This window comes from Hemitrygon akajei, chromosome 5 (assembly GCF_048418815.1).
Source record: "Hemitrygon akajei chromosome 5, sHemAka1.3, whole genome shotgun sequence".
NCBI lineage: Eukaryota > Metazoa > Chordata > Chondrichthyes > Myliobatiformes > Dasyatidae > Hemitrygon > Hemitrygon akajei.
Window position 1 is genome coordinate 24,040,859 of NC_133128.1, and position 24,791 is coordinate 24,065,649.

A 24,791-nucleotide genomic window follows, 5' to 3' on the forward strand; every position below is an offset into this window, starting at 1 on the left:
AGACACTTTAGCATCGCTTTTGTAATCACATCAATATATTGGGCCCAGGAGAGATTTTCAGAGATGTTGATGCCCAGGTACTTGAAACTGCTCACCCTTTACACTGCTGATCCCTCGGAGGACTGGTGCATGTTACCTCGATTTCCCCTTCCTGAAGTCTAGAATCAATACCTTGGTTGTCCTGATGTTGACACCACTCAACCAGCTGACCTATCTCAGTCCTGAACGCCTCCTTGTCATCATCTGAAATTCTGCCAACAATAGTTGTGCTATTGGCAAATTTACAGATGGCATTTGAGCTGTGCTTCCCATGCAGTCATGAGTGTAGAGAGAATAGAGCATTGGGCTAAGCACACATCTCTGACGTGTGTCAGTGTTGACCCTCAGCAAGGATGAGACGTTATGCTGAACCGCACAGTCGATGATCTCCCGGTGAGGAAGTCAAGCATCCAGTTGCAGAGAGAGGTACAGAGGCCCACGTTTAGGAGCTTGTTGATTAAAATTGAAGGTATGATTGTGTTGAACTCAGAGCTGCAATCAATAAACAGCAGCCTGATGGAGATACTGAATTCTTCAGGTGATCTGAGGCTGAGTGGAGAGCCAGTGAGATTGCATCCGCTGTAGACCTATTGTGCGATAGGCATATTGCAGAGGGTCCAGGTCCGTGATTAGGCAAGAAATGATTCTGGCCATAACCAACCTCTCAAAGCACTTCATTGCAGTAGATGTGAGTGCAACTGTTTGATGGTTGTTGAGGCAGTTCACTCTGCTCTTCCTGGAACTGATAAGATTATTGCCCTTTTGAAGCAGGTTTTCTCCGACTGCAGCAGTGAGAGATTGAGCACTCCCACCAGTTGGGTGGCACAGATTTTCGGTGCCCTACCAGGTACACCGTCAGGGCCTGACGCCTCGCAAAGGGTTCACCCTCCTGAAAGATGTCCTGACATTACCTCCAATGCAGCGATAACAGGATCATCAGATGTTGCAGGGGTTTGCACATGTGGTTTTATTCCCTTTCAAAGCAGGCATAGAAGGTGCTGAGCTCATCTGGGAGTGAAGCATCACAGCCATTCATGATGTTAGGTTTCACCTTGTAGGAAGTAATGGCCTGTAAACCCTGCCACAGCTGGTGTGTACAGACCACATGAGATCCTCGGTGATATGGATGCCAAGGAACTTAAAGCAGTTTACCCTCTCAACCCCAGACCCACTGATGTCAATAGGGGTTAGCCCATCTCCATTCCTCCTGTAGTCCACAACCAGCTCCTTTGTTTTTGTCACATTGAGGGTGAGGTTTTCTTGACACCACTGTGTCAGGGTGATGACTTTTTCTCTGTAGGCTGCCTCATTATTATGTGAGCTTTGATAGTAAAGGAGGTATCAAAGATTACAAGGGAATCTTAATCAGTTAGGGAAGTGGGCTGAGGAGTGGCATTACACACAAAATGCTGGAAGAACTCAGCAGGACAGGCAGCATCTATTGAAAAAAGTACAGTCGATATTTCAGGCCAAAACCCTTCGGCAGGACTGGAGAAAAAAGCGGAGGAGTAGGTTTGAAAGAAGTGGGGAGGGGAGAGAGAAACACCAGGCGATAGGTGAAACTTTGTGGGGGGGGGGGGGGAGGAATGAAGCAAAGAGCTAGGAAGTGATTGGTGAAAGACACAGAAGGCCATGGAAGAAAGAAAAAATGGTGGGGGAGCACCAGAGGGAGGCGATGGGCAGACAAGGAGATAAGGTGAGAGAGGGACAAGGGGATGGGAACCAGTGAAGGTGGGGGCGGGGGAGGGGTGGGAGAAGCATTACTAGAAGTTGGAGAAATCGATGTTCATGCCATCAGGTTGGAGGCTACCCAAATGGAATATAAGGTGTAGTTCCTCCAATCTAAGTGTGGCCTTATCCCGACAGTGGAGGAGGCCATGGATGGACATATCGGAATGGGAATTGAAATGGGTGGCCACTGGGAGATGCCGCTTGTTCTGGCGGATGGAGCGTAGATGTTCAGCAAAGTGGTCTCCCAATCTACATCTGGTGTCACCGATATAAAAGAGGCCACACTGAGGGCACAGAACACAGTAAATGACCCCAACAGATTCACAGGTGAAGTGTCACCTCGCCTGGAAAGACTGTTTAGGGCCCTGACTGGTAGTGAGTGAGGTGTAGGGGAAGGTGAAGTACTTGTTCCGCTTGCAAGGGTAAGTGCCAGGAGGGACGAATGGACAAGGAGCAATCCCTCCAGAAATTGGCGGGGGGGGGGGAGAAAGATGTGTTTGGCGGTGGGATCTAGTTGGAGGTGGCGGAAGTTTCGGAAAATTATGTGCTGGATGCAGAGTGGCAAATGGATTTCAATCCAGATAAGGGTGAGGTGATATATTTTGGAAAATCAAACCGATGTAGTATATAATGAATGATATGGCACTAGCGAGTGTAATGAAACAGGGGGGCCTAGGCGTGCAAGTGGAGTTTGTTAGTGTAATGGAACAGGGAGCCTAGGTGTGCAAGTGGAGTTTGTTAGTGTAATGGAACAGGGAGCCTAGGTGTGCAAGTGGAGTTTGTTAGTGTAATGAAACAGGGGTGCCTAGGCGTGCAAGTGGAGTTCGTTGAAAATTACATCATAGGTGGATAAAGCACGTTTAGCACTCTAGCCTTCATTAGTCAGGGCATTGAGTATAAGAGGAGCCGCACTTGGGAGTACTGTGTACAGTTTTGTTAGTCCTGTTATAGGAAAAACATGGTTAAACTGAAATGCAGAAAAGATTTGAGGATATTGCCCAAACTAGAGGGCCTGAGCTAAGTCTTTATTCAGTGGAACATGAGGGGTGAGCTCCTAGAGATACTTAAATTTAAAGTAGCCATAGATAAGGTGAGCGGTTAGTCTTTTCCTCCGGGGAGGGGAGTCCAAATTATGGGACATGGGGTAGATTTAAGATTAGGGGGGAAAGATTTAAATGGGAGCTGACAGGAAACTTTTTTCACAGAGGATGGCATGAATTTGGAACAAACAGCTGAATAAATGGTTGAGTCAAGCACAACTGCATTTAAGAAGCTCTTCCATAGATACAGAGAGGCAGGACTTAGGGGAAGAGAGGCCAGACAAAGGAATTTGGGACTAGCTGAATGGGCACTGTGGTTGGCACGGACTTACTGGCCGAATGGCATGTATCCATGCAGAATTGCTCTATGACTATGACTAAAGTTAAAACACATGATTTCACATACTGATGAACATTTTATTACAGAAATAACCAATTAGCACAACCCTACTCGTGGTGTCAGTAACTTACTCTCTGAGGATCTTCCATCCTCCAAAACCTGCATGTGAAGTTTCTTCGACTTCGCACTCAGCTCACTATTAGAGAGGAAAAAAAGAAATAATAATAGTCATCAATTCAAGCCTCTGACACAATTGCAAATGTTCTTCCATTTGATTAGGAATATATACCTTCTCCAGCTCCACAAAATTCTGAACAATCAACAATCTCCCCAGCTTCAGCACTCTGCACCCCGTCTCTGTAACCTCTCAGAATCTAAATGCTTAGCACTGGAAATTGACCCACAAGCCTCCACTTTATTAAAAGTCCTATAAAATATATCACTATTAGATTAACTGTTGGAATACCATGTTCAATCTGTTTCAACCTCATGTTCAACCTAAGGCAGGTTTGGTCTGCACAACAACTAAATCTCTTGACCGTGTTCCCATGCTTTAATGCATTTCAGTTGCTGCGAATGACTGGCTGATTAGATATTTGCATTAATGAGCAGGTGTACTAGTGTACCTAATAAAGTGGCCACTGAGTGTACATTACCAAGTTCCTGTTCAGTTACCAAAAGGGAGCGAATTGGACATTGGTAAATGGTAATGAGAGAACAAGATGATGGAAGTCAGGAAGCAGAGATCCCTTTAGGCTCTTAAAAAGAAACATTTTTGGCCTGTTTCCAATGTGGCCAGCTAGCTCAAAAGAAATCTTTGGCACCAAGAAACCACTGAGTCAGGAAGCAGGGCTGGAGGTGTTGGGATGGAGGAAAGATGTCTCAGGGAAGGATAGAAAAGTTTATTGCTGGAATAGGATTGGATAAACATCTTAAAGATGTGCTGGTGAGTTAACTGGCTTCTGTAAATGATGCCTTAGTGTAAACAACTGGCAAAAGAATCACGGGAATTAATGGGCAAGATGCAGGGCTACAGAGGAATAAGGAGAATGCTGAATTTGTGGAACTCATTGCCACAGACTGCTGTAGAGGCTGTGTGCTTAGCCCCTGTTCTACTCGCTTTGCACTTATGAGTGTGGCTAAGCACAGCTTCAATACCATATTTAAGTTCGCTGATGACACCACTGTTGGCTGAATAAAAGAGGGTGAAGAAAATCAACATACAAGAGGGATACTGAAAGTCAGGCTGAGTGGTACCATATTAAGAACTTATTTCTTAATGTCAGCAAGAACAAAGAGCTGATTATTGACCTCAGGAGGAGGAAACTAGAGGTCCAGGAGCCAGTCGTCATCAGGAATTCAGTGATGAAGAGCGTCAGCAACTTCAAATTCCTCAGATTATTTCAGAGGACCTCTCCTGGGCTCAGCACGTAAGTGCCATTAGAAAGAAAACACAACTGTGTGGTAGAGAGTCTATTGACTGGCTGCATCAGCCTGATATGGAAACACCAATGCCCTTGAATAGAAAATCCTACAAAAAGTAATGGATACAGGTAAAGTTCTCCCCACTACAGAGTACATCTAAATGGACAGTTGTTGCAGAAAAGTAGCATCCATCAGGGATTCCCACCACCCATGTCATACACTCTTCTCACTGCTGCCATCAGGAAGCTGGTACAGGAGCCTCAGGGCTCACACCAGCATGTTCAGTAACAGTTATTACCCCTTAACTGTCAGGCTCTTCAACAGCATGTTCAGTAACAGTTATTACCCCTTAACTGTCAGGCTCTTGAACAGCATGTTCAGTAACAGTTATTACCCCTTAACTGTCAGGCTCTTGAACTAAAGGTTTCACTTCACTTGCCCATCACTGAACTGTTCCCACAACCTGTGGACTCAATTTAAAGGACTCTTCATCTCATCTTCTCTATTGACTGCTTGCTTGCTTGTTTGTTTGTTTGTTTGTTTATTTATTTATTTATTTGCATTTGCATTGCACACTGGTCGTCTACCCCATTGGTGCAGTCTTTCATTGATTTTGTTATGATTATTCTATTGATTTATTGAGTATGCCCACAAGAAAATGCATCTCAGGGTTGTATATGGCAACATGTATATACCTTGATAATAAATTTACTTTGAACTTTGAAGCCATTGGATATATTTAAAGCAGAGCTTAATAGGTTCTTGATTAGTAAGGAAGGGCACCGAGAGTTACAGGGAGAAGGCAGTAGAATGGGGTTGAGAGGAATAATAAATTGACGAAGTGGTGGAACCCACTCGATGGGCCAACTGGTCTAATTTACTCCTATGCCTTACTGTCTTATGGATCAGATGGGATTACTCTGCTCGGAAATAGTATGAATGAATGATCCAAGTGATCTTCTTTCGTACTAAGATGAAAAAAAAATCTATAGAAAGTCTTTAAAACACACCAACTGGCGGCTAAAATTTCACCCTCCCCCCCCCCACCCCCAGCCACTTCCTTTCCAAATACCAAAAAAGATATTTTGTTTTCAGCAATCGAATTGTTTTTCCCATTTCCCACCTGCTTCGAAAGCAGATCATCTTTGAGCGTGTTTGAAAAGGCGGACAGTAGGCCTTTATTACAACACTGGAGCTGTGACAGAATGGCAGGAGAGCATCAAAAGCTGAACTTCCTCATTTTGCACTTCAGTGTCATTGCTGAAATCACACTGCTCTGAGCAAGGAGTGTTCAAGCCAAGCTCTCTACCATTAAACAATGCGCAGAGAAAAGGAAATGAAATATTTTAGATTTATTCCTTTAAAAAAAAACACAAATGCTTTTGCAAAATAAAAAGATCAGCAAGACTCCCCAGGGACGGCAGCAGGAGGAAAGCTGGCAACAATAATAAAGGGACAAGAAACTGGAGCAGGATGAAGTTGTACGTCCCCTGAGCCTTTTCTACCAATCAGTATGATCATGGGTGACCCTTCACCCCATCTTCTTTCCTGTCCAGTCACCAAATCACGTGTTTTCCTTCAGTGTCCAGAAAAACAATTTTTTTCCTCCAAGGCTGCAATTTTTAAAACTCTAGGCAGTGGACTCAGATTTACTTTAAAAAGCAAGCAATTAACCATTTAAACCCCAAAGTATTCTATAGCTCTGATTATAATGTAGTGTTGCCTGTAGCAAAATGACAAATACTGCACATAACCTTGGCATTACATTTTGCTTGTCAACTAACAGAAAACAAATTAAAGTCAGCTCAAAGGAAAGAGATTCACTGGGAGGTCAGATCACTAAATTCAAGATTGCTTCTTGTCGTTCACCAGTACACAAGTGTAAAAGAGATCAAATTGATTGTTACTGAGGATCTGATGCAACATAAAAAACACTGTTAAACATAAATACAAAAGCAATCCTATAAAACAATGTACAAGTTACTGTCGAGCGTGGCTCTATAATGTAAGAGAACTACCTAGCAACAGGTGAAGACTCTTTTGTTTACAAACCTGGGTAAAATGAATGGGGTGCAGAAACCATTAAAAGATATTTACCTCACCTTAGCAGGTTCATACTATGGACAAAGGCAGATTGCTATCATTTATTAGGATCAGTCCTCAAGATCACCAACTTCAGATGTTCCAGGATCCAGCTATTTTCTACATTGGAGAACTTTAATAATAGGGATAGTTGGATAGACTGGAGCAAAACGGGCTGAAGGGTGCTCTGATAGAGGTGTATACAGTAAAATTATGAAACGCACAGATAGGGCAGATGATAATGGCAAGAATATCAAAAACAAGACAGCATAGGTTTCAGCATGAGAGGAAGGTATTTTAAAGCAGATCTGAAAGCTTACACACACACACACACACACACACACACACACACACACACACACACACACACACACACAGAGTGGATTAACATTTGGAACACGTTAATAGGACTTGTGGAATCAGATGCAATCACTGGGCTTTAGAGTAATTTAGAAAGCTACTTGCATAAGTAAAGCATTTAAGTATATGGTAAATGTGATTAAATATAGATGGGCAAAATGGCTGGCATTGATATTGTGGGCTGAAGGGCCAATTTTTGTGCTGTTCAACAAGAATGAAGTTCACTGTATTACATAATAAACTTCAGAAACGGAACAGTGTAAAATTAAAATTAATGAATTAAAGTTCAAAGTAAGTTTATTATCAAAGTATGTATATGTCACCATATACTAGCCTGAGATTCATTTTCTTACAGGCATTCACAGCCAACCAGAGAAATACAATACAATCAATGAAGAATTACAAACAAGGACTGACAAACAACCGATGTACAAAAGACAACAAAATGTCCAAATAAATAAATAATGCTGAGAACACAAATCCTTGAAAGTGAGCCCATTGGTTGAGAAATCAGTTCAGAGTTGAGGTGAATGAAGTTATCCACAATGGCTCAGCAGCCTAATAGTAGAGGGAAATAACAAAAATCACAAGAAGGTAACCAGAATAAGTAAAATAAAAGCTATTTTTGATCATTTCCAAATGGAAGAATGCTGACAATCTGAATAGGTCAAATATCCCGAGAGACAGCAGCTCTGCAGAGAATGTGATGAGAGTACATCATGCTTTATGGAGTTCTTTCTTTGCCAAAGAGGCGCCAGGAATTTAAAGGTGCTCCCACAGGACGACTTTCGATCCAAGGTTTAGAAGCACCACAGAAATCAGAAAACCGTGACAGCAGGAAACAGCTGCCAGTTTAAAATGAGAGAGAGAGAGAAAAAAAATCAATACTTACAACACAAACTGCTGGTCCCACAGGGGAATGGAAACACTGCTCATCACTGAACTAGACACCTTCTGCACTGGGTTGTCCAACTCCACGACACAGTACGGATGGATATGTTCTGCCAACACCAAACGCACATAGAACATTGCATTCAGAACATGAAATCTAATGTTGACTGAAACAGAATTTAAAAACATTACAGCCCAAGGAGAAATTACACAACAGAATAACAGAAATGTTATTAATGTAACTATTATTTTTAAAATGCTAACATTTTAATTGTTTAAGCTTATATTTCAAGTTAAGCAAATGCACAGCAGCTCAAGTTGCAAATGCATTGTGTTAGAACTGTACCCGGTACACTATTTAGACACCGTGACGTGATTACCAGCAATATCGGGAGCTGCAAGGCCCTCCACTTTGATGATCTTCACCTTAAGCTTCCGTTCATGAGCTCTAGGTGGCTTGGGAGGCGAGAGGATCTGTGAAGATAACTCTACATTTGGCAAATTCTGAGAGATTGGGAAATTCTAAAGTGGGAAGGAAGAATTACATAGGTCAGAATGAATTGGTTATTGCAACAGAAATCTAGTTAATTATATACTGCCAAAGAACATTCACCTAATTAGGATTTTGCTTCTAAATTGGCCCTGTGTAGTCTAGTGGTTTACTTTCTAGAAGAATGACAGACCATGTATAAGATTAGCACCATACTTGGGCAGTTAAAGCCATTCATTATGATGGAAGTTGCTTACAGCTAAAAATAAATCAAAACTATCATTTGCAAAAAACAAAACAATCCACCTTCTCTACTTAACACACTTTTCTGTGCATTAACCCAGCTTAGATCTTCCTTTGCATTCTCTGCTCAGTTATTTATTGGATATGAGACTCAGCAGTGATTGCCTCCATCAGTCACCCTACACCCTCACAAGGCTTCCTTCCCTGTCACTTGCAGTGATTTCAGCTTGTCTCCAAACTTTCTTAACTAACTTTTCATGACCTATCTGCTTCCAAATCTTATCCACAACATGCAACCTAAATCTATTAACAATCTTAGCATCACACAGTCATTCAACCTTCAATACAGAAATAAAATTTCCCTTCAAAATTCCCCAAGGTTGCTTGCCCCAAAATAGCCAGATTATTCATTAACTAATCTAATTTCAAAAGTGTCAGCTTTGGTTGTGGCCATTGAGACATGTACTGAATTAACTTTTGCTTTACTGGTTTTTCTCTTCATCGAAACTCCCATGAAGTCACATTTGCTTAAAAAGTTGGTTCACCTTTTCAGTCCTGCACTAACCCCTCCAACAATCTCATTAATGGTCTGTCCAAATCCCTCCCTGATGTCACTTCACTGTCAAGATTGCTTTAATCTGTTAAAGTTTCCTGCCTAATTCATTCATACCTTCCCCATCTTCACTCATGCCTTTAGAACCTGAGTCAAGTAGGGAAGTCAAGAGAACATGTAGCAGTCCTCACTGGGGTCAGCTTTAGGGATCTGGGGTGTCAACATCTCAGATGATCTATCCTGGGCACAACACATTGATGCAATTACAAAGAAGGCACACCCATGGCTCTACCTTTCTAGGAGTTTGATGAGATTCAGTGGGTCAACAAGGATGCTTGCAAATTTCTGTGGAGGTACAGCGGAATACATTCTAACTGGTTATAACGCAGCCTGGTATGGAGGCTCTCGTGAATAGGATCACAAGAGTGCAGAGGGTTTAGACTCAGCACTCTTGTGATCCTCATGAAGGTGACATCTTCATTAAAGACCCTCACCATCTGGGACAAGGAATTCGTTGCCACATGCAGCTGTGGAGGCTCCATCATTGAGGGTGTTTAAGGAGGAGATTGATAGGTATCTAATTAGCCAGGGTTTCAAGGGAAATGGGGAAAAAGCCTGAAATTGGAACTAGATGGGAGAATAGTTTAGCTCATGGTGGAGTGGTGGAGCAGACTCGATGGGCCAAATGGCCTATGTCTGCTCCTTTGTCTTGTGTGATCTTGTGTTACTACTGTCAGGGAGAAGAAACGAGACTGAAAAGCCCACACTCAGAGAATCAGGAACAGCTTCTTCTCCTCCACAATCAGATTTCTGAACGGTCCATGAGCTAATGGACATACCATGCTATTAGCACTACTAATTTTGTAATTTATAGTATTTTATGTCTTGCTGCCACAAAAGAAATCTTACATCATATAAGACGGATAGTGAGCCTGATTCTGAATGGCTAACTTATCTCAAGAACTTTCTTAAAAAGAGACTCAAATCCATTTCCACAGTTTCTTCGACTTTTCCTTTCATCCAACATTCCATTAAAGTTTCCGTTTATCAAGATGAGAATAAACACTTTAACCAGCCAACAAAATCATGTGCATGTCTAGCAATAACCCAGCAATCTTAGAAACAACAGTTACTAACTGGACTAACATCCCATCCACTACTTCTTAAGGGAATGTAATTCTGCCATACATTTCAGTATGGTAGCATAGTGGTTACTGTAATGTTATCACAATGCTGATGATCCAGGTTCAATTCTGGTGCTGTCTGCAAGGAGTTTGTGTGTTCTCCCCGTGACTGAGTGGGTTTCCTCCAGGTGCTCCAATTTCCACCCACATTCCAAAGACGTGCGGTTTAGGTTAATTGGTCACATGGGTGGTGTGGGCTTATAGGATCAGAAAGGCCTGTTACCGTGCTATATCACTAAATAAATAAACTCTTCTGAACTTAATGTTAGTTCTATCTGCTGCAGACCACCTTCCCTGCAGTTAAATATTTCTGCTACCTATCCTACCACATCTATTCAAAATGCTATAAACTCCACTTAAACTGTGTTGCAGATGCATTAGTTGGTCACCAGTTTTGCCCTTTTCTTGTAATGTGACTTCTGAGGTCCCGCTGACATTCCGATGCAACACACACGAGATGCTGGAGGAACTCAGCAGGTCAGGCGGCATCTACGGAAGTGATAAGCGGTCAACGTTTCGAGCCGAGAGTCAGTCCCAAAATGTCAACTGCTAATTCTCTTCCATAGAAGCTGCCTGATCAGCTGATTCCTCCAGCATCTGTGTACGTGTGGCTCTGGATTTCCAGCCTCTGCAGAATCTCTTGCTGCCTTCTTTCCCAAGTGAATACATGTTTTCCATGGTGTGGTGTGGAGCACAGTATCAAGCATTCCAAGCATGAGCCAACACAGGACTTCCCTGGCTGTGGCAAAGCTCTACGTTAACCTCGTCCTTATATTTTGTGTAAGTACCTCATATTGCCATTGGTATCAGTTTTGTCAGCTTGAGAGGAAAACTACCAACAGGCATAAGCATAGCACTGAAAGGAGGAACTTGTATGCTACAGGTATTTATGAGGTACAGTGCTAAAAGGGCACAGTTTTGATCCAGTCCAATAATTCATAAGACACACAGGCAGAATTAGGCCATTCAGTCCCAGTCCACACTGCCATTCCATCATGGCTGACTAAGTTTCTTTGTTCTGCCTCCGGGGCACTGTTCATTTTGTATGCAATTTGTTTTGTATCACTTTCTGTTCACAACCTGTTTTTTAAAAAAAATATACATAATTTCCTGTGCAGGTTATTTGCCTAGCTTTATACACAATGCACAGTGAGGACAGTACATTCTGTCTCAAGCCCAATTTCCTGTGCTGTCCTCATAACTTTCGACTCCTTTATTATCAAGAACTTGTTAACCTCCGTGTTAAATATTCCCAGTGACATGCCCTTCGCAGCCTTCTGTAGCAATGAATACTACAGATTCACCAAACTCTGGCTGTAAAATAATCTCTGTTCCAAAGGGATGTATTTCTATTATGAGGCTGTGCCCTTTGGTCCTGGAATACCACACTATAAAAAATAACCTCTCCACGTCCTTTAAATATAGGTCTTTCAATGTTTGATAGGTTTCAATGAGATCCCCCTCTCATTCTTCTAAACTAAGCAAGTACAAGTGCAGAACCAACAAATGCTCCTCATAGGTTAACCCTTTCGTTCCCAGGATAATCTTTATAATATACCTCCAAAGCCAGCACATCCTTTTGTTTTAGACAACTGTTCACAATTAACCAAGTGCAGTCTGATCAATGCTTTATAAAGCCTTACAAACCTAAGAAAATATGTATCTTGGCAATTTATAATTCTACTGTGAAGGATTCTGACCTCATGTAGTACAGTTATGTATTTTAAATCTAACACATTGCAGATTTAGTAATTTCATACTTACATTATTTTCCTTTAAAGGTGCAGCCTTCATAGACAATAAAACCACTGGACGGGCTGAGGTTAGCATTTCCTGCAACAGTGTATGAATAGTCTCCAGGTCTGCATCCCTTTCTGCTACCTAAGAGAGAAAAAGAAAGACTGTGAAAGACAGGGTTCAGAACACAATCAAACATGCCTTCAGTGCCAACTTTTGGTGGATCTCACCCAAGTAGATCCTGGGAGATCAGGGATTTATCTGGTTTCAGACAAGTGGCTGAAATTTGGAAATGGGCTCACGTTCATAGAAAAGTATGGTATGGCATCATTATACCTTCAAACATCCACCAACTTAAACCAAATTTTGTGAAGACTAATCGTAAGTTAATGATGAAATTTATTCACAACTTTGAGAAGTGCATCTAACTTGAAATTGCAAATAAATTGATGCTTTTTTTCAGAAAATAGGATGTTCTTTGAGTAATTTCATGCCCTCATTTGACAATAGCGTTAATGATTATTCAGCATCTCCGGAAGATAGGCACATTAGAAGATGAATAGAGTTGTTCTCAAATCTCCAATTCTCTGTAATTCATACATCCATGTGGGCAATGTGTTTCCTTCCCACGCCCAACTTATACCATGCAGTCTTCAACAACTCATGCTTTTAGACCGTGAACATCACACAGATTCAGCTTTTTCCCTACTTGACAAGAAAAGGGCTAAAATAGGACAGGAATATCTTGTGTGCACTTTCATCCACCTACTTGAGAGCATCAGAGATGCTCCACCCACAACAAGCAGGATTCCGGCTGACCAACCATATTAATTCCAATTTCCACTCCCGTTCCAGCATGTCACTCTGTGGCCTTCTCTACTGCCAGTATCAGGCACTCTCAAGTTGAAGGAGAAATAGCTCATATTCCATCTGGAAGCTTCCACCTGACGGCAAGAACACTGATTTCTCTAACTTCCAGCAATTTTAACCCCTCCCCCTTCTCTCTTCTTAAAAAGTACGAAGTTCCAAGTAAATTTATCATCGAAGTACATATCTGTCATCATATACAACTGTGAGATTCATTTTCTGCAAGCATTCACAGTAAATACAAAGAAATACAACAGAATCAATGAAGAATTGTACCAACAGGGCAGGCAACCAGAAAGCTAGACAACAAAGTGTTCAAATACAAAAAGAAAAAAAACCCAACAAAATAATAATAAGCAATAAAGATTAAAAGCATGAGTTGCAGAGTCTTGAAAGTGAGGCCCTAGGTTGTGGGATCAGTGCTGGCGCGAGTGAAGTTATCCTTTCTGGTTCAAGAGCCTGATAGTTGAGTGGCAGTAACTGTTTCCTGAACCCGATGGTGTGAGACTTGAGGCTCTTGTACTTCCTTCCTGATAGCAGCAGTGATAGAAAGCATAGCCTGGATGGTGTGGGTCCTTGATGGTGGATGCTGCTTTTCTGCAACAGCATCCCTGCAGATGTGCTCAGTGGTGGGGAGGGCTTGACCCGTGATGGACTGGCCTATACCCATGACCTTTCTACAGGCTTTTCCGTTCAAGAGCACTGGTGTTTTCACACCAGGCCATGATGCAGCCAGTTAATATATTCTCCACCACACAGCTATAGACGTTTGTTAAAGTTTCAGACAACATGGTATATCTATGCAAACGTCTAAGAAAGTGAAGTTGCTGCTGTGCCTGTTTTTAAAGTAGCACTTACATGCTTGCTGGGCCGAGGACAGATCCTCTAAAATGAAAATGCCAAGGAATTTGAAGTTGCTGACCCTTTCTTCCTCTGATGAGGACTGGCTCATGGACCTCTGGTTTCCTCCTCCTGTAGTCATGAATCTTTGATTCTGCTGACATTAAGAGGTTGTTGTAGCAGCATTCAGACAGATTTTCAATCACCCTCCCATATGGTGATTTGTCACCACCTTTGATTGGCCAAGGACAGTGGTATCGTCACCAAATTTAAGTATGGCATTAGAACCGTGCTTAGCCTCAGAGTCATAAGCATAAAACGAGTAGAGCAGGTGGCTAAGCAAACAGCCTCGTGGTGCACCTGTGCTGATGGTGATTTTGGAGGGGGATGTCAATGCCAATCAAAAATGACTATGGTTTGCAAGTGAGGAATTAGAGGATCCAGTTGCACAAGGAGGTGCTGAAGCCTAGGTCTTGGAGCTTACTGATTAGTTTTGAGGGGATGATAGTATTGAATGTGGAGGTACAGTCAATGAAGAGCATCATGATGTATGCATCTTTGTTGTCCAAATGTTCCAGGGTTGAGTGAAGAGCCAGTGAAATGGCATCTGCTGTTGACCAGTTGAGATGGTAGGCAAACTGGAGCAGATCCAAATTGCTCCTCAGACAGGAGTTGATGTGTTTCATCACCAATCTCTCAAAGCACTTCATCACAGTGGATATAAATGCTACTGGACATTATTGAGGCATGTTACCACGTTCTTCTTGGGCATTGGTATAACTGAAGCCTGCCTGAAGCAGGTGGGGACTTCAGTCTGCTGAAGTGAGAGGTTAAAGATATTGGTGAACACTTCAGCCAGTTGTTTAACACAGGTTTTCAGTACTCTGTCTACATCAGATGCTTCCCATGGGTTCAACCTCCTGAAGAATGCTCTCACATCAGCCTCAGAGACCGAAGTCACAGGGTCATAGGAGGCTGTGGGAGTTTGCGAAGGTGCCATCCTTGTTTTGTTAGTCAAAGGAAGCAAAAAGGCAGTGAGCTCATCTGTGAACAAAATCTTGTTGTCACATATGTCACTTGGTTTCGCTTTGTAGGAAATGATGGCATTCAAGCCATCAAGAATCCTTCTGTGATTCAAGTTTAGGTCAGAATTGCCACTTTGCATGGGAGATGGCTTTGCAGAGGTCAGATCTGGACCTCTTGTATTTTATTTGGTCACCAGATTATGAACATTACTGATCTGGCACTCAGCAGATTGCAGACCTCTTGGTTCATCCAGGGCTTCAGGCTGAGGAGAACTCTGAATGGTTTTGTGGGGACACGCTCATCCATTATTAATTTTATAAAGTCCGTGACATCTGTGGAATACTCATTCAGATCTTCTCTCAAGTCCTTGAACACGGCCCAGTCCACTGACTTAAAGCAGTCCTATAGCCACTCCTCTGCCTCCTGCAACCACCTCTTCATTGTCCTGACTTCTGGAGCCACGCTCTTCAATCTCTGCCTGCATGCGAATAGGAGGAGGACAGCCAGACGATCACACCTCCCAAAATGCGGTTGAGGGATGGAACAGAAGGCATTCTTTATGGCAATGTGGCAGTGGTCAGGTATGTTGTGACCCCTGGTGCTACAGATGATACACTGATTATAATTGGGCAGAGATTTCTTCAAGTAATTCTTCCATTCACTATTCTGTCTCCCTTTTAATGTTTTCTCTTCTCCTCACCTGCCCATCATCTCTCTCTGATACCCCTCCTTCTCCCTCTCTCCAATGGTCCACTCTGCTCTCTTATGACAATCCTTCTACTTCAGCCATTTACCTTTTCTGCCTATCATCTTCTAGCTTGTACTCCTTCCCTTTCCTCCACATGCTTGTTCTGCTTCTTCTTCCTTCATTTCCAGTCCTGATGAAGGGTCACAGCTTGAAATGTTGAGTCTTACATAGAACATAGAATAGTACAGCACATTACAGGCCCTTCAGCCTACAATGTTGTGCCGACCCTCAAACCCTGCCTCCCATATAACCCCCACCTTAAATTCCTCCATATACCTGTCTAGTAGTCTCTTAAACTTCACTAGTGTATCTGCCTCCACCACTGACTCAGGCAGTGCATTCCACACACCAACCACTCCGAGTGAAAAACCTTCCTCTAATTTCCCCCTTGAACTTCCCTCCCCTTACCTTAAAGCCATGACCTCGTGTACTGAGCAGTGGTGTCCTGGGGAAGAGGCACTGGCTGTCCACTCTATCTATTCCTCTTAATATCTTGTACACCTCTATCATGTCTCCTCTCATCCTACTTCTCTCCAAAGAGTAAAGCCCTTGCTCCCTTTACTTATCTTCATAGATGCTGCCTGACCTGCTGAGTTCCTCCAGCATTTTGCATGCATTACTATGAAAATACAATAAATGGCTTTTAACTAGCTTTATGAGGCACCAATTCACAAACAATTCCCCCTTCTAAATACCATTCTAATGCCCAATGTGATAAACTGGAAAACGTTCCAAGTCATGTTAGCCACAACCTACTGATGATTTGAATGCTATCATTCAAACTCCGACTATCTAGAATGCAAAATGGAAGAGTTTGACAGGAATTAAGTGTAGCCACATGACTTTTATAAGGACAGGAACACTAGTGAACATTGCATAGCAGAATCATACAGGTTATCCAGTTGCCTTTCAGAAAGCATTTACAGTAAACTTGTGCAGACACTTGCTCCCTATATAATAAGCAAATTTATGTTTAAGGTGCATTACTAAATCATAAGAAACAAGAAAAGTAGATCAGCTTTGAGGCTGATTTGACTACTGAACTGACCCAAAAAATATAGTCCAAAAATCTATCCTATTCTTGAATGTACAACTTTGCATCTGTAACTTTGCAGAGTTGTGAATTTTGAAGATTCACAACCCACAGAAGAAATTCGTGGCTTTTAAAATTCAGCTTCAAAGACTTCAGAGGGCAGATTTCTACCCCCTTAAGGTTAAGCAAGTGGCTTCTTGCACAGATAATCATGTTGTAATAGCTCCTCCTTCACATATTACATACAGGTGAAAATAAGCTTAAAAGGTGATTAAATAGTATGATTTAACTTGTGTGGAACCAAGCGAACTGGATCAGGTTGTCCCAGATTGATTGCCTAGGTTTGCCTGAACACAGCTGACAGTAATGTCACAATGACTTCGGTGCCTGGGCTCTTGATGAGGCATTCCAAAAGAGTCAGCAAAATTTCCTGCTGCTGTAACCTCAAGATGTGAGTCCTTTACCAAATCACCAGATGTCTCTTTTTTAGCTCAAAGTAAACTGAACCTCCTACTCTGAATTTTACCTCCAGGGTTCACAATAGCAAAACTGTAAAGTAAAAAGACAAATAAGTTAACAGAAAAATCAAAACTTAGTGACTCACTTCCTTCTTAACTCTTGGTGTCACCTTCAGTTTTAAGCTTTGACAGTCCACAAGGCTCCACGTAACTCTTACAACGTCAGTTTCTCGAATGTCAATCTGCAGCTGTGGAAACAAGAATAAAGTTACTGAAAGGTAGGTTGCTCTTATCCTGTTCCAAATTAGGATGTAGTTGCACAGGCCCACAACCCCTTATCCAAAATCCTTGGAGCCAGTTGCATTTCAGAATTCAGAATTTTTTGGATTTCAGAAAATTGGTAATTGCATTGATAATTAACCTGTCTCAGTGTGGGTGGACTTTAGGACCCGGGGGAGCTCCAGGCCTACACACATCCTCCCGTATACTTTAACTCATCTCTAGATTACTTATAATACCTAATACAATGTAAATGCTATGTAAATAGTTGTTATACCGTATTGTTTAGGGAATAATGACAAGAAAAGAAGTCTCTACATGCTCAAACAATGAGTGCTGGAGAGAGAACTTCCGGGTTTTCCTGATCCGCGCTCTTCTACAAATACTATTACAGTTTATTTATAGAATAATATACTGATAAATGAAATAGTGGTATAATTATAGACCATAAATACAATAGTATATTTTATTTCCAACAAAAACTTTCAATAAAACATAAAAATATACAGCTTCAAACGAACCGAATCAAACACATGGTAAATGACTTATTGGAATAAATGTAGAAAGTAAATACTCTGGGACATTTACAGGTTCAAACTAAGCTAAATACGTACAGGTACCTCTAGTTAAGTTGCATTACCTCTGGCAAACAAAGCTACATATTGTACAGGTACCTGATGGGCCAGGAACAGGATTCTCAAGTTATGAAGCAGCACTACAACAGACGGCATTTTTAAAGACTTCTTCGTGTGTCATCTTTCTCATTAACATAGATTTATATCTAATCAATCTCTCCCTAACTGAGCAAACTGCCATAATCTCTTGCTCACTGAAAAATGCACGTTGTTCAAGGCCAGCAATTAACTGATCACACATTTTCACCATATTGTCTATGGGGATTTTTTCACCGGTGTTCATTATGTCATCACCATCACTACTATCTTCATGCTCATCTGTATTTAACACCATTTCAGCCTTTTCCCCATCATTCAAGGAATGCACAACAGGTGCATCATTGCCAATGTTCAGCATTCCTTCGATGTCAGCTTCCTCTAACTTATTTACACTTTCGTTCCATAACATTTTAGCATTAAGTTACGAGGTTTGATATCATCATCTTCTCATTAGTGACACGAAATCCTTCAAAGTCTTGATCTGTAGGTTCATTTACATCAAACATCGTTGTAGGCCAAAGTCTGTGCCAAGCACGTGTAACCAGTACGAGCGCTGAGCCACAACTGATGTCTGGCGGCCTCTGCTAGTGCTGCCACGTCACAGCTGAGGGACATCAGCTGTTGGCGCGCCAAACAAGCCTGGTTACGACACGCTCTGCACTCCATGAAAGAAACTTCGGTTTTCAGATTTCAGAATTTTGGATAAGGGATTGTGGACCTATACCGCAAATAGTAGTTTGCCATGGTCCTAATAACTGGAGACTGGAAGACCCAAGTTCTACTGGCTACCTCATGCAGCAGTAATAATGAGCAGTTGCGGTTCACTGCCTCTGCTTGATCTATCAATATTAACTGAAATGAACCAACTATACTATCCTTTCAAGGTGCCTCTCCTCTAGCTGTGATTTAGGACTGACCTCTCTTGATGCCAACTTTGTGAGAACAGGCACTTTGGCCTATGCTCTCTGTGCTGAACAGGACGCCGAAGGAAATGATCAGCATCCCTCCATTCACTGCCTATCAAAGTGCCCTCACATTGTTGTTCCTTTTGTACCTTGTGGCGCCGTGGGCATCGACACTTCTGTTAGCACTTTTGTCTGTTCTTTAACCAGGCCGATTTGCTAGCTCGACGCTCAACCCAGTACAGATGGAGAGCATGCAAGGAACCAGCTGGATTCAAACCGGGACCACTTGCCTCGAAGTACAGTGCAGGTGCCACTATACCGCTGGCCAGCAAAGCGCCCATATAAATGCCCCTTAATCATTGCTATATCTGCCTCCACCACTTCCCCGGCAGCACGTTCCATGCATTTACCACTCATATGTAATAACAATTTTGCCTTGTAAATCTCCTTTTAAAATTATTTCATATTAAAGCAACGCCCATGTGCATTTGACATTTCCACCCTGATAATAAGCTTCTGTTTCCCTATCTGTGCCTCTCATAACCTTATATACTTTAATCAGGTCACACCCTGCCTCCTGCTCCAGAGAAAACCAAGTTTGTTCAATATTTTATCATTAATACTGTCTAGTCCAGGCAAAACCCACGTGACCATCTCCATCACCACATCCTTCCTGTGATATGACCTAAGCATTTTCAACCACTTCTTGACTTTATACTGACTTTGGAGACTGTGAAGGCAAGCTCGCCATATACCTTCTTTACTACCTTATCTAGTTGTCTTTCCACTTTCACAGAGCTACGAACTTGGATCCCAAGATCCACCAGTACATTGATCCTCCCTCCTGGGTGTCCTGTCAATTACAGTATACTTTCCTCCTACATTTGACCTCCTAAAATGCAACATCTCCATGGGATATACGGAAATATTGCCCATTTTTCCAATTAATTAATACATCAGTATCAATGGCTCCTCTTTTCCTCCCACCATATTTAACAAAGCTTCTCCAGAGGTTCTTGCCACAGCTCCCTCCTGTATACAGTACAGCATCCAGTAGTACAGCTTACTAGCTTGGTAGCCCTCATCTCATTCACTCTTCCTCCAGAACTCCACTGCTCCCCCACCCACTCTCCAACTCTGAGACACACCTTTATCCTGTAATGGTCACTTTTCACCTTTTATTGCTGTTGTTTTGCATATTTACACACCAACTTGTTTTGTTATAATAGTGCCAGTAATATTATGCTGTCCTACATAAATATGCACCTTGCAACTTACGTCAACCTGTCAGTCTTCAGGCCGTGCCACTCAGAGAGTTGTTCTAATATTACTTTCTGACATTTTATGCTGTATCATAACCATATATGCAGTGACCAAATGTATGGTGTTTTGCACCTTGGCCCTAAAGGAACCATTTTCGTTTAGCTGTTTATATGTGAAAGGTTGAATTAACAGTAATCTTGAACTTGAACGACAATTTCAGGGAAACACCTGGAAGTTCAAAGGGCACGCCTTCGGCCTCCAATTCCATTCTCCTATTGCTGATAACAACCTCAGCCGTGCCAAATATCTCAGGCTGGAGCACAGCATTGGCTATCTTTGCCTGCAGATGATTTTCACGCTGCGCAATAGTTGTTTAACAGTTACCATCTCCTTCTTGAAGGCAATTAGGGACGAGCAACAAATTGCCAATCAAAGTTCAACTAAATAGTCTGTAATGCCTTGGATTAACCCTTGCTCCCTTTTTAACCGACTGAGCATTTGTGATCCACCATGTCTGGTCTTCAAAATAACACTTCAGCCATTTCCTTTGATCAGCCTGTGATGTATTTCCTCCAGGTGTGGCAATTTATCCACGTTTAAAGCTACAGTGCTGCTGCATCCTTCCCTCATTAACAACATGCACCCCCACCCAATATTTAAAACAATTCAAAGGTTCATCCTCTCTATCTTTGAATTGGCATCCCATTCACTATTCTACACTTCATTCTTATGTTAAAAAAACAACTGCATGTCAAATTAGTGTAAATTTAAACACAAAGACAATACTGATTGGTGTTACACTGCAATTGTTAGACCATACGCACATATGGCATAGGTGCAGGATTAGGCTACTCAGCTCAGTGAGTTTGCCATGCCATCATGGCTGATTTATTATCTCTCTCAACCTCATTCTCCTGTCTTCTCCCCAAAACTTTTTACTCCTTTATTAATCAAGAACTCATTAACATCCACTTTAAAATACCCAATGACTTGGCTTCCACTGCTCTCTGTAGTGATGAATTCCAAAGTTTCACCACCCTCTGGCAAAAAAAAAATTCCCCCTCATCTTTGTTCTAAAGGGATGCCCTTCCATTCGGAGGCTGTGTATGGGCAGGTGTAACACCTTGGCTGTTTGCAGGATTAAGTGCCAGGAGAGAGGTTAGTGGGCGGAGATGAACGGAGAAGCTAAGCACAGATCCCTGTGGAAGGCTGGGGTGGGGGAAGATATGTTCAGTGGTAGGATCCCTTTGGAGATGGTGGAAGTTGCAGAGAGTGACGTGTTGGATGTAGAGGCTCACAGGGTGGTAGGTGAGGATAAGAAGATCTCTATCACTGTTAGACAGCAGGAAGATGGGTTGAGTGCAAATGTTTGGGAAATGGAGAAGATGTGGGTGATGGCAGTATCAAGGGTTTTAGCTCAAAAAGTCGACTGTATATTCATTTCCATAGGTACTGCCTGACCTGCTGAGTTTCTCTAGCATTTTGTACGTGCTGCTTTGGATTTCCAGCATTTGCAGACTTTCTCGTGTAATGAATGAAAATTCCAATTTAATAATCAAAGGTTATATCTTGAAGGGATAATGATTTATGGTGAAAATTAAGGTCAACAATTTTCCCAGTAATATTCTAATGTTAAATAAAAGTCTCCCTACAATTATTGCAAAGACAATAGGCGTCCTTCAATGAATTAATGTTGCTTTAGACCATAGTACTGTGTCCTAGCTAAATATATTAAATTACATTCTATTTGTAATTATCTGAAATGCACTTTGAAAATTAATGATGCCATTTGATCTGGCATGAGCTGTTGGTTATCCAAGTTGAATTCTTCATTTGGTGCTATAATCCTTTCTCACTTCAAGATAAACAAGAAATAAAAATAAACTGCAATCTAAACTCAGTGGCCACTATATTAGGAAAGGAGTGGAACCCAGTGTGATCTTTTGCTGCTGTTTTTGCATCCAGTTCAACTTTCAATGTGTTCTTCAGAGATACTCTTCTGCACACCACTGTTGTACTCTGACCATCATTGTTAGTCAAGAAGGAGATACAGAAGGCACACACTCAGCAATTCAGGAACTGCTTCTTCCCCTCTGTCACGTGATTTCTAAATGACATTGAACCTATGAATGTCACTTTTTTATTATTTCTGTTTAGCACTATTTTTAGTTTAACTATTTAATATACATATATTTTCTGTGATTTTTTCCTCTATTTATTATGTACTTATTTGTAATGTTGCCACTGAGTTAACAAATTTCAAAACCTATGCCAGTAATATTAAACCTGATTCTGACTGTAATGTGTGTTTATTTGAGCTACTGTCACCTTCCAGTCTAACCTCTCTCATTAACAAGATGCTTTCACCTACAGAAGAGCTACCCACTGGATACTTTTTGTTCTTCGCACCATTCTCTGTGAACGCTAGAGCCTGCTGTGTGTGAAAATCCCAGATCAACAGTCTGAGCTACTCAAACCTCCCCATCTGGCACCAACAATGATTCCACAGACAAAGTTACTGAGATCATATTTCTTCCCCATTTTGACTTTTACTCTGAACAAGAACTGAACCTCTTGACCATGCCTGCAGGCTTTTATACATTGAGTTGCTGCCACATGATTGGCTGATTAGATATTTGTATTACTGAGCAGGTGTACAGGTACACCTAATAGTGTATAATATCGTATTTTAAGAACATACGGAAACATTTCATAATCGTTTTATCATTGGAAAACAGAATGAACTTACAAATGTACTGGAACCTTCAGAGAATAAAATGGTGAGTACTTCTGTAAGATGTTATTTATTTGAGCAAAATGGCCCATAATAGAAGAAAAGTGGCTAAAAATCAAGAACCCAGGAATTATTACTAAAGAAAAGAATTAAATCAAAAGTAGCAGTCCTGTTATTCTAGAATCAGTTTGAAAGAATAATGAAGAGAATTGTAAGCAAGATATACAAGTTCCTTATTATTTCAAAGTTGCATTGCATTTATAATTAATGATCCAATATTCTTATAGCATATTATAAAATCTGATTCAAAGAAACCAAACTGAACCTCCACAAATCCACCAAGTTTGTGGAAGAGTAAGCTTGTGTTGGCTTAAGAGTAAATTTTATTACTGAAGTACATATGTGGCACCATATACAACCCTACACTTTCCTGTGGGCATTCTTAGCATATCTGTAGAATAGTAACTATAACAGGATTAATGAAAGATCAACTAGGATGCAGAAGACTGTGCAGATGTAAATATAAATAAATGGCAATAAATAACAAGAACATGAGATGATGAGTCCTGAAAATGAGATCATTGGTTGTAGGAACATTTCAATGATGGGGCAACTGAGTGTAGGTATCCCCTTCTATTCAAGAGGCTGATGGTTCAGGGGCAGTAATTGTTCTTGAACCTGGTGGTCCTAAGGCTTCTGTACCTTCTACCTGATGGCAGCAGTGAAAAGAGAGCACATCCTGTGTGGTGGGGAGCTCTGATCATGGATGCTGCTTTCCTTTGGTAACGTTTCATGTAAATGTACTCAAAGGTTGGGAGAATTTTACCTGTGAGATACTCGGCCAAATCCACTACCTTTTGTAGGATTTTCTGTTCAAAGGGATTGGTGTTTCCATACCAGGGCATGATGCAGCCAGTCAATATATTCTACACTGTACACTGAGAAGCGGGATGCTTATGTGAGAATGCTGTTCTTGGACTACAGTTCAGCATTCAACACCATAGGTCCATCCGGGCTTGTTAAGAAGCTCAGAGACCTCGGCTTTGACCCTGCCTTGTGCAGCTGGATCCTGGACTTCCTGCCGGATTGCCAGAAGGTTGTAAGAGTGGGCGTCATCACCTCCAACCCTCTGACTCTCAACACAAGAGCCCCTCAGGGCTGCATACCAAGTCCCCTCCTTTACTCCCTGTATACCAATGATTGAACCACCACCCACAGCTCCAAACTGCTAATTAAATTTGCGACACTACATTGATTGGCCTCATCTCAAACAATAATGAGGTGGCACACAGAGAAGAAGTCATCTCTCTGACACAGTGATGTCAAGAAAACAACTTCTCCCTCAATGTCGCAAAAACAAAGGAACTGGTTGTGGATTACAGGAGGAATGGAGACAGGCTAGCCCCTATTGACATCAATGAATCTGGGGTTGAGAGGATGAACTGCTTCAAGTTCCTCGGCATCCACATCACCAAGGACCTCACGTACACACCAGCTGTGTGGTGAAAAAGGCACAGCAGTGCCTTTTTCACCTTAGACAGTTGAGAAAGTTTGGTATGGGCCCCCAAATCCTAAGAACTTTCTGCAAGGGCACAACTGAGAGCATCCTGACTGGCTGCATCACTGCCTGGTATGGGAACTGTACTTCCCTTAATCGCAGGATTCTGCAGAGAGTGGTGCAGACAGCCCAGCACATCTGTAGTTGTGAACTTCCCATGATTCAGGACATTTTTATACACCTGTCTTTGTAAAGGGCCCATAGGATCATTGGAGACCCAAGTCATCCCAACCACAATCTATTCCAGCTGCTACCATCCGGGAAGCAGTACCGTAGCATAAAAGCCAGGAC

The 24,791-nt window shown here is 41.8% G+C and overlaps 1 protein-coding gene across 1 annotated transcript in view; it reads right to left on the reverse strand.

The window, feature by feature from the left end:
• c2cd2 (C2 calcium dependent domain containing 2) overlaps positions 1-24,791 on the reverse strand; it is a 109,350-nt gene that overhangs the window by 60,541 nt on the left and 24,018 nt on the right. The window contains exons 4-8 of the mRNA XM_073045034.1: positions 17,234-17,335; positions 12,143-12,259; positions 8,289-8,430; positions 7,910-8,018; positions 3,282-3,346 (exon numbers count right to left, since the gene is read on the reverse strand). Coding sequence (XP_072901135.1) covers positions 3,282-3,346; positions 7,910-8,018; positions 8,289-8,430; positions 12,143-12,259; positions 17,234-17,335 — 535 coding nt within the window. The remainder of the gene's footprint in view (positions 1-3,281; positions 3,347-7,909; positions 8,019-8,288; positions 8,431-12,142; positions 12,260-17,233; positions 17,336-24,791) is intronic.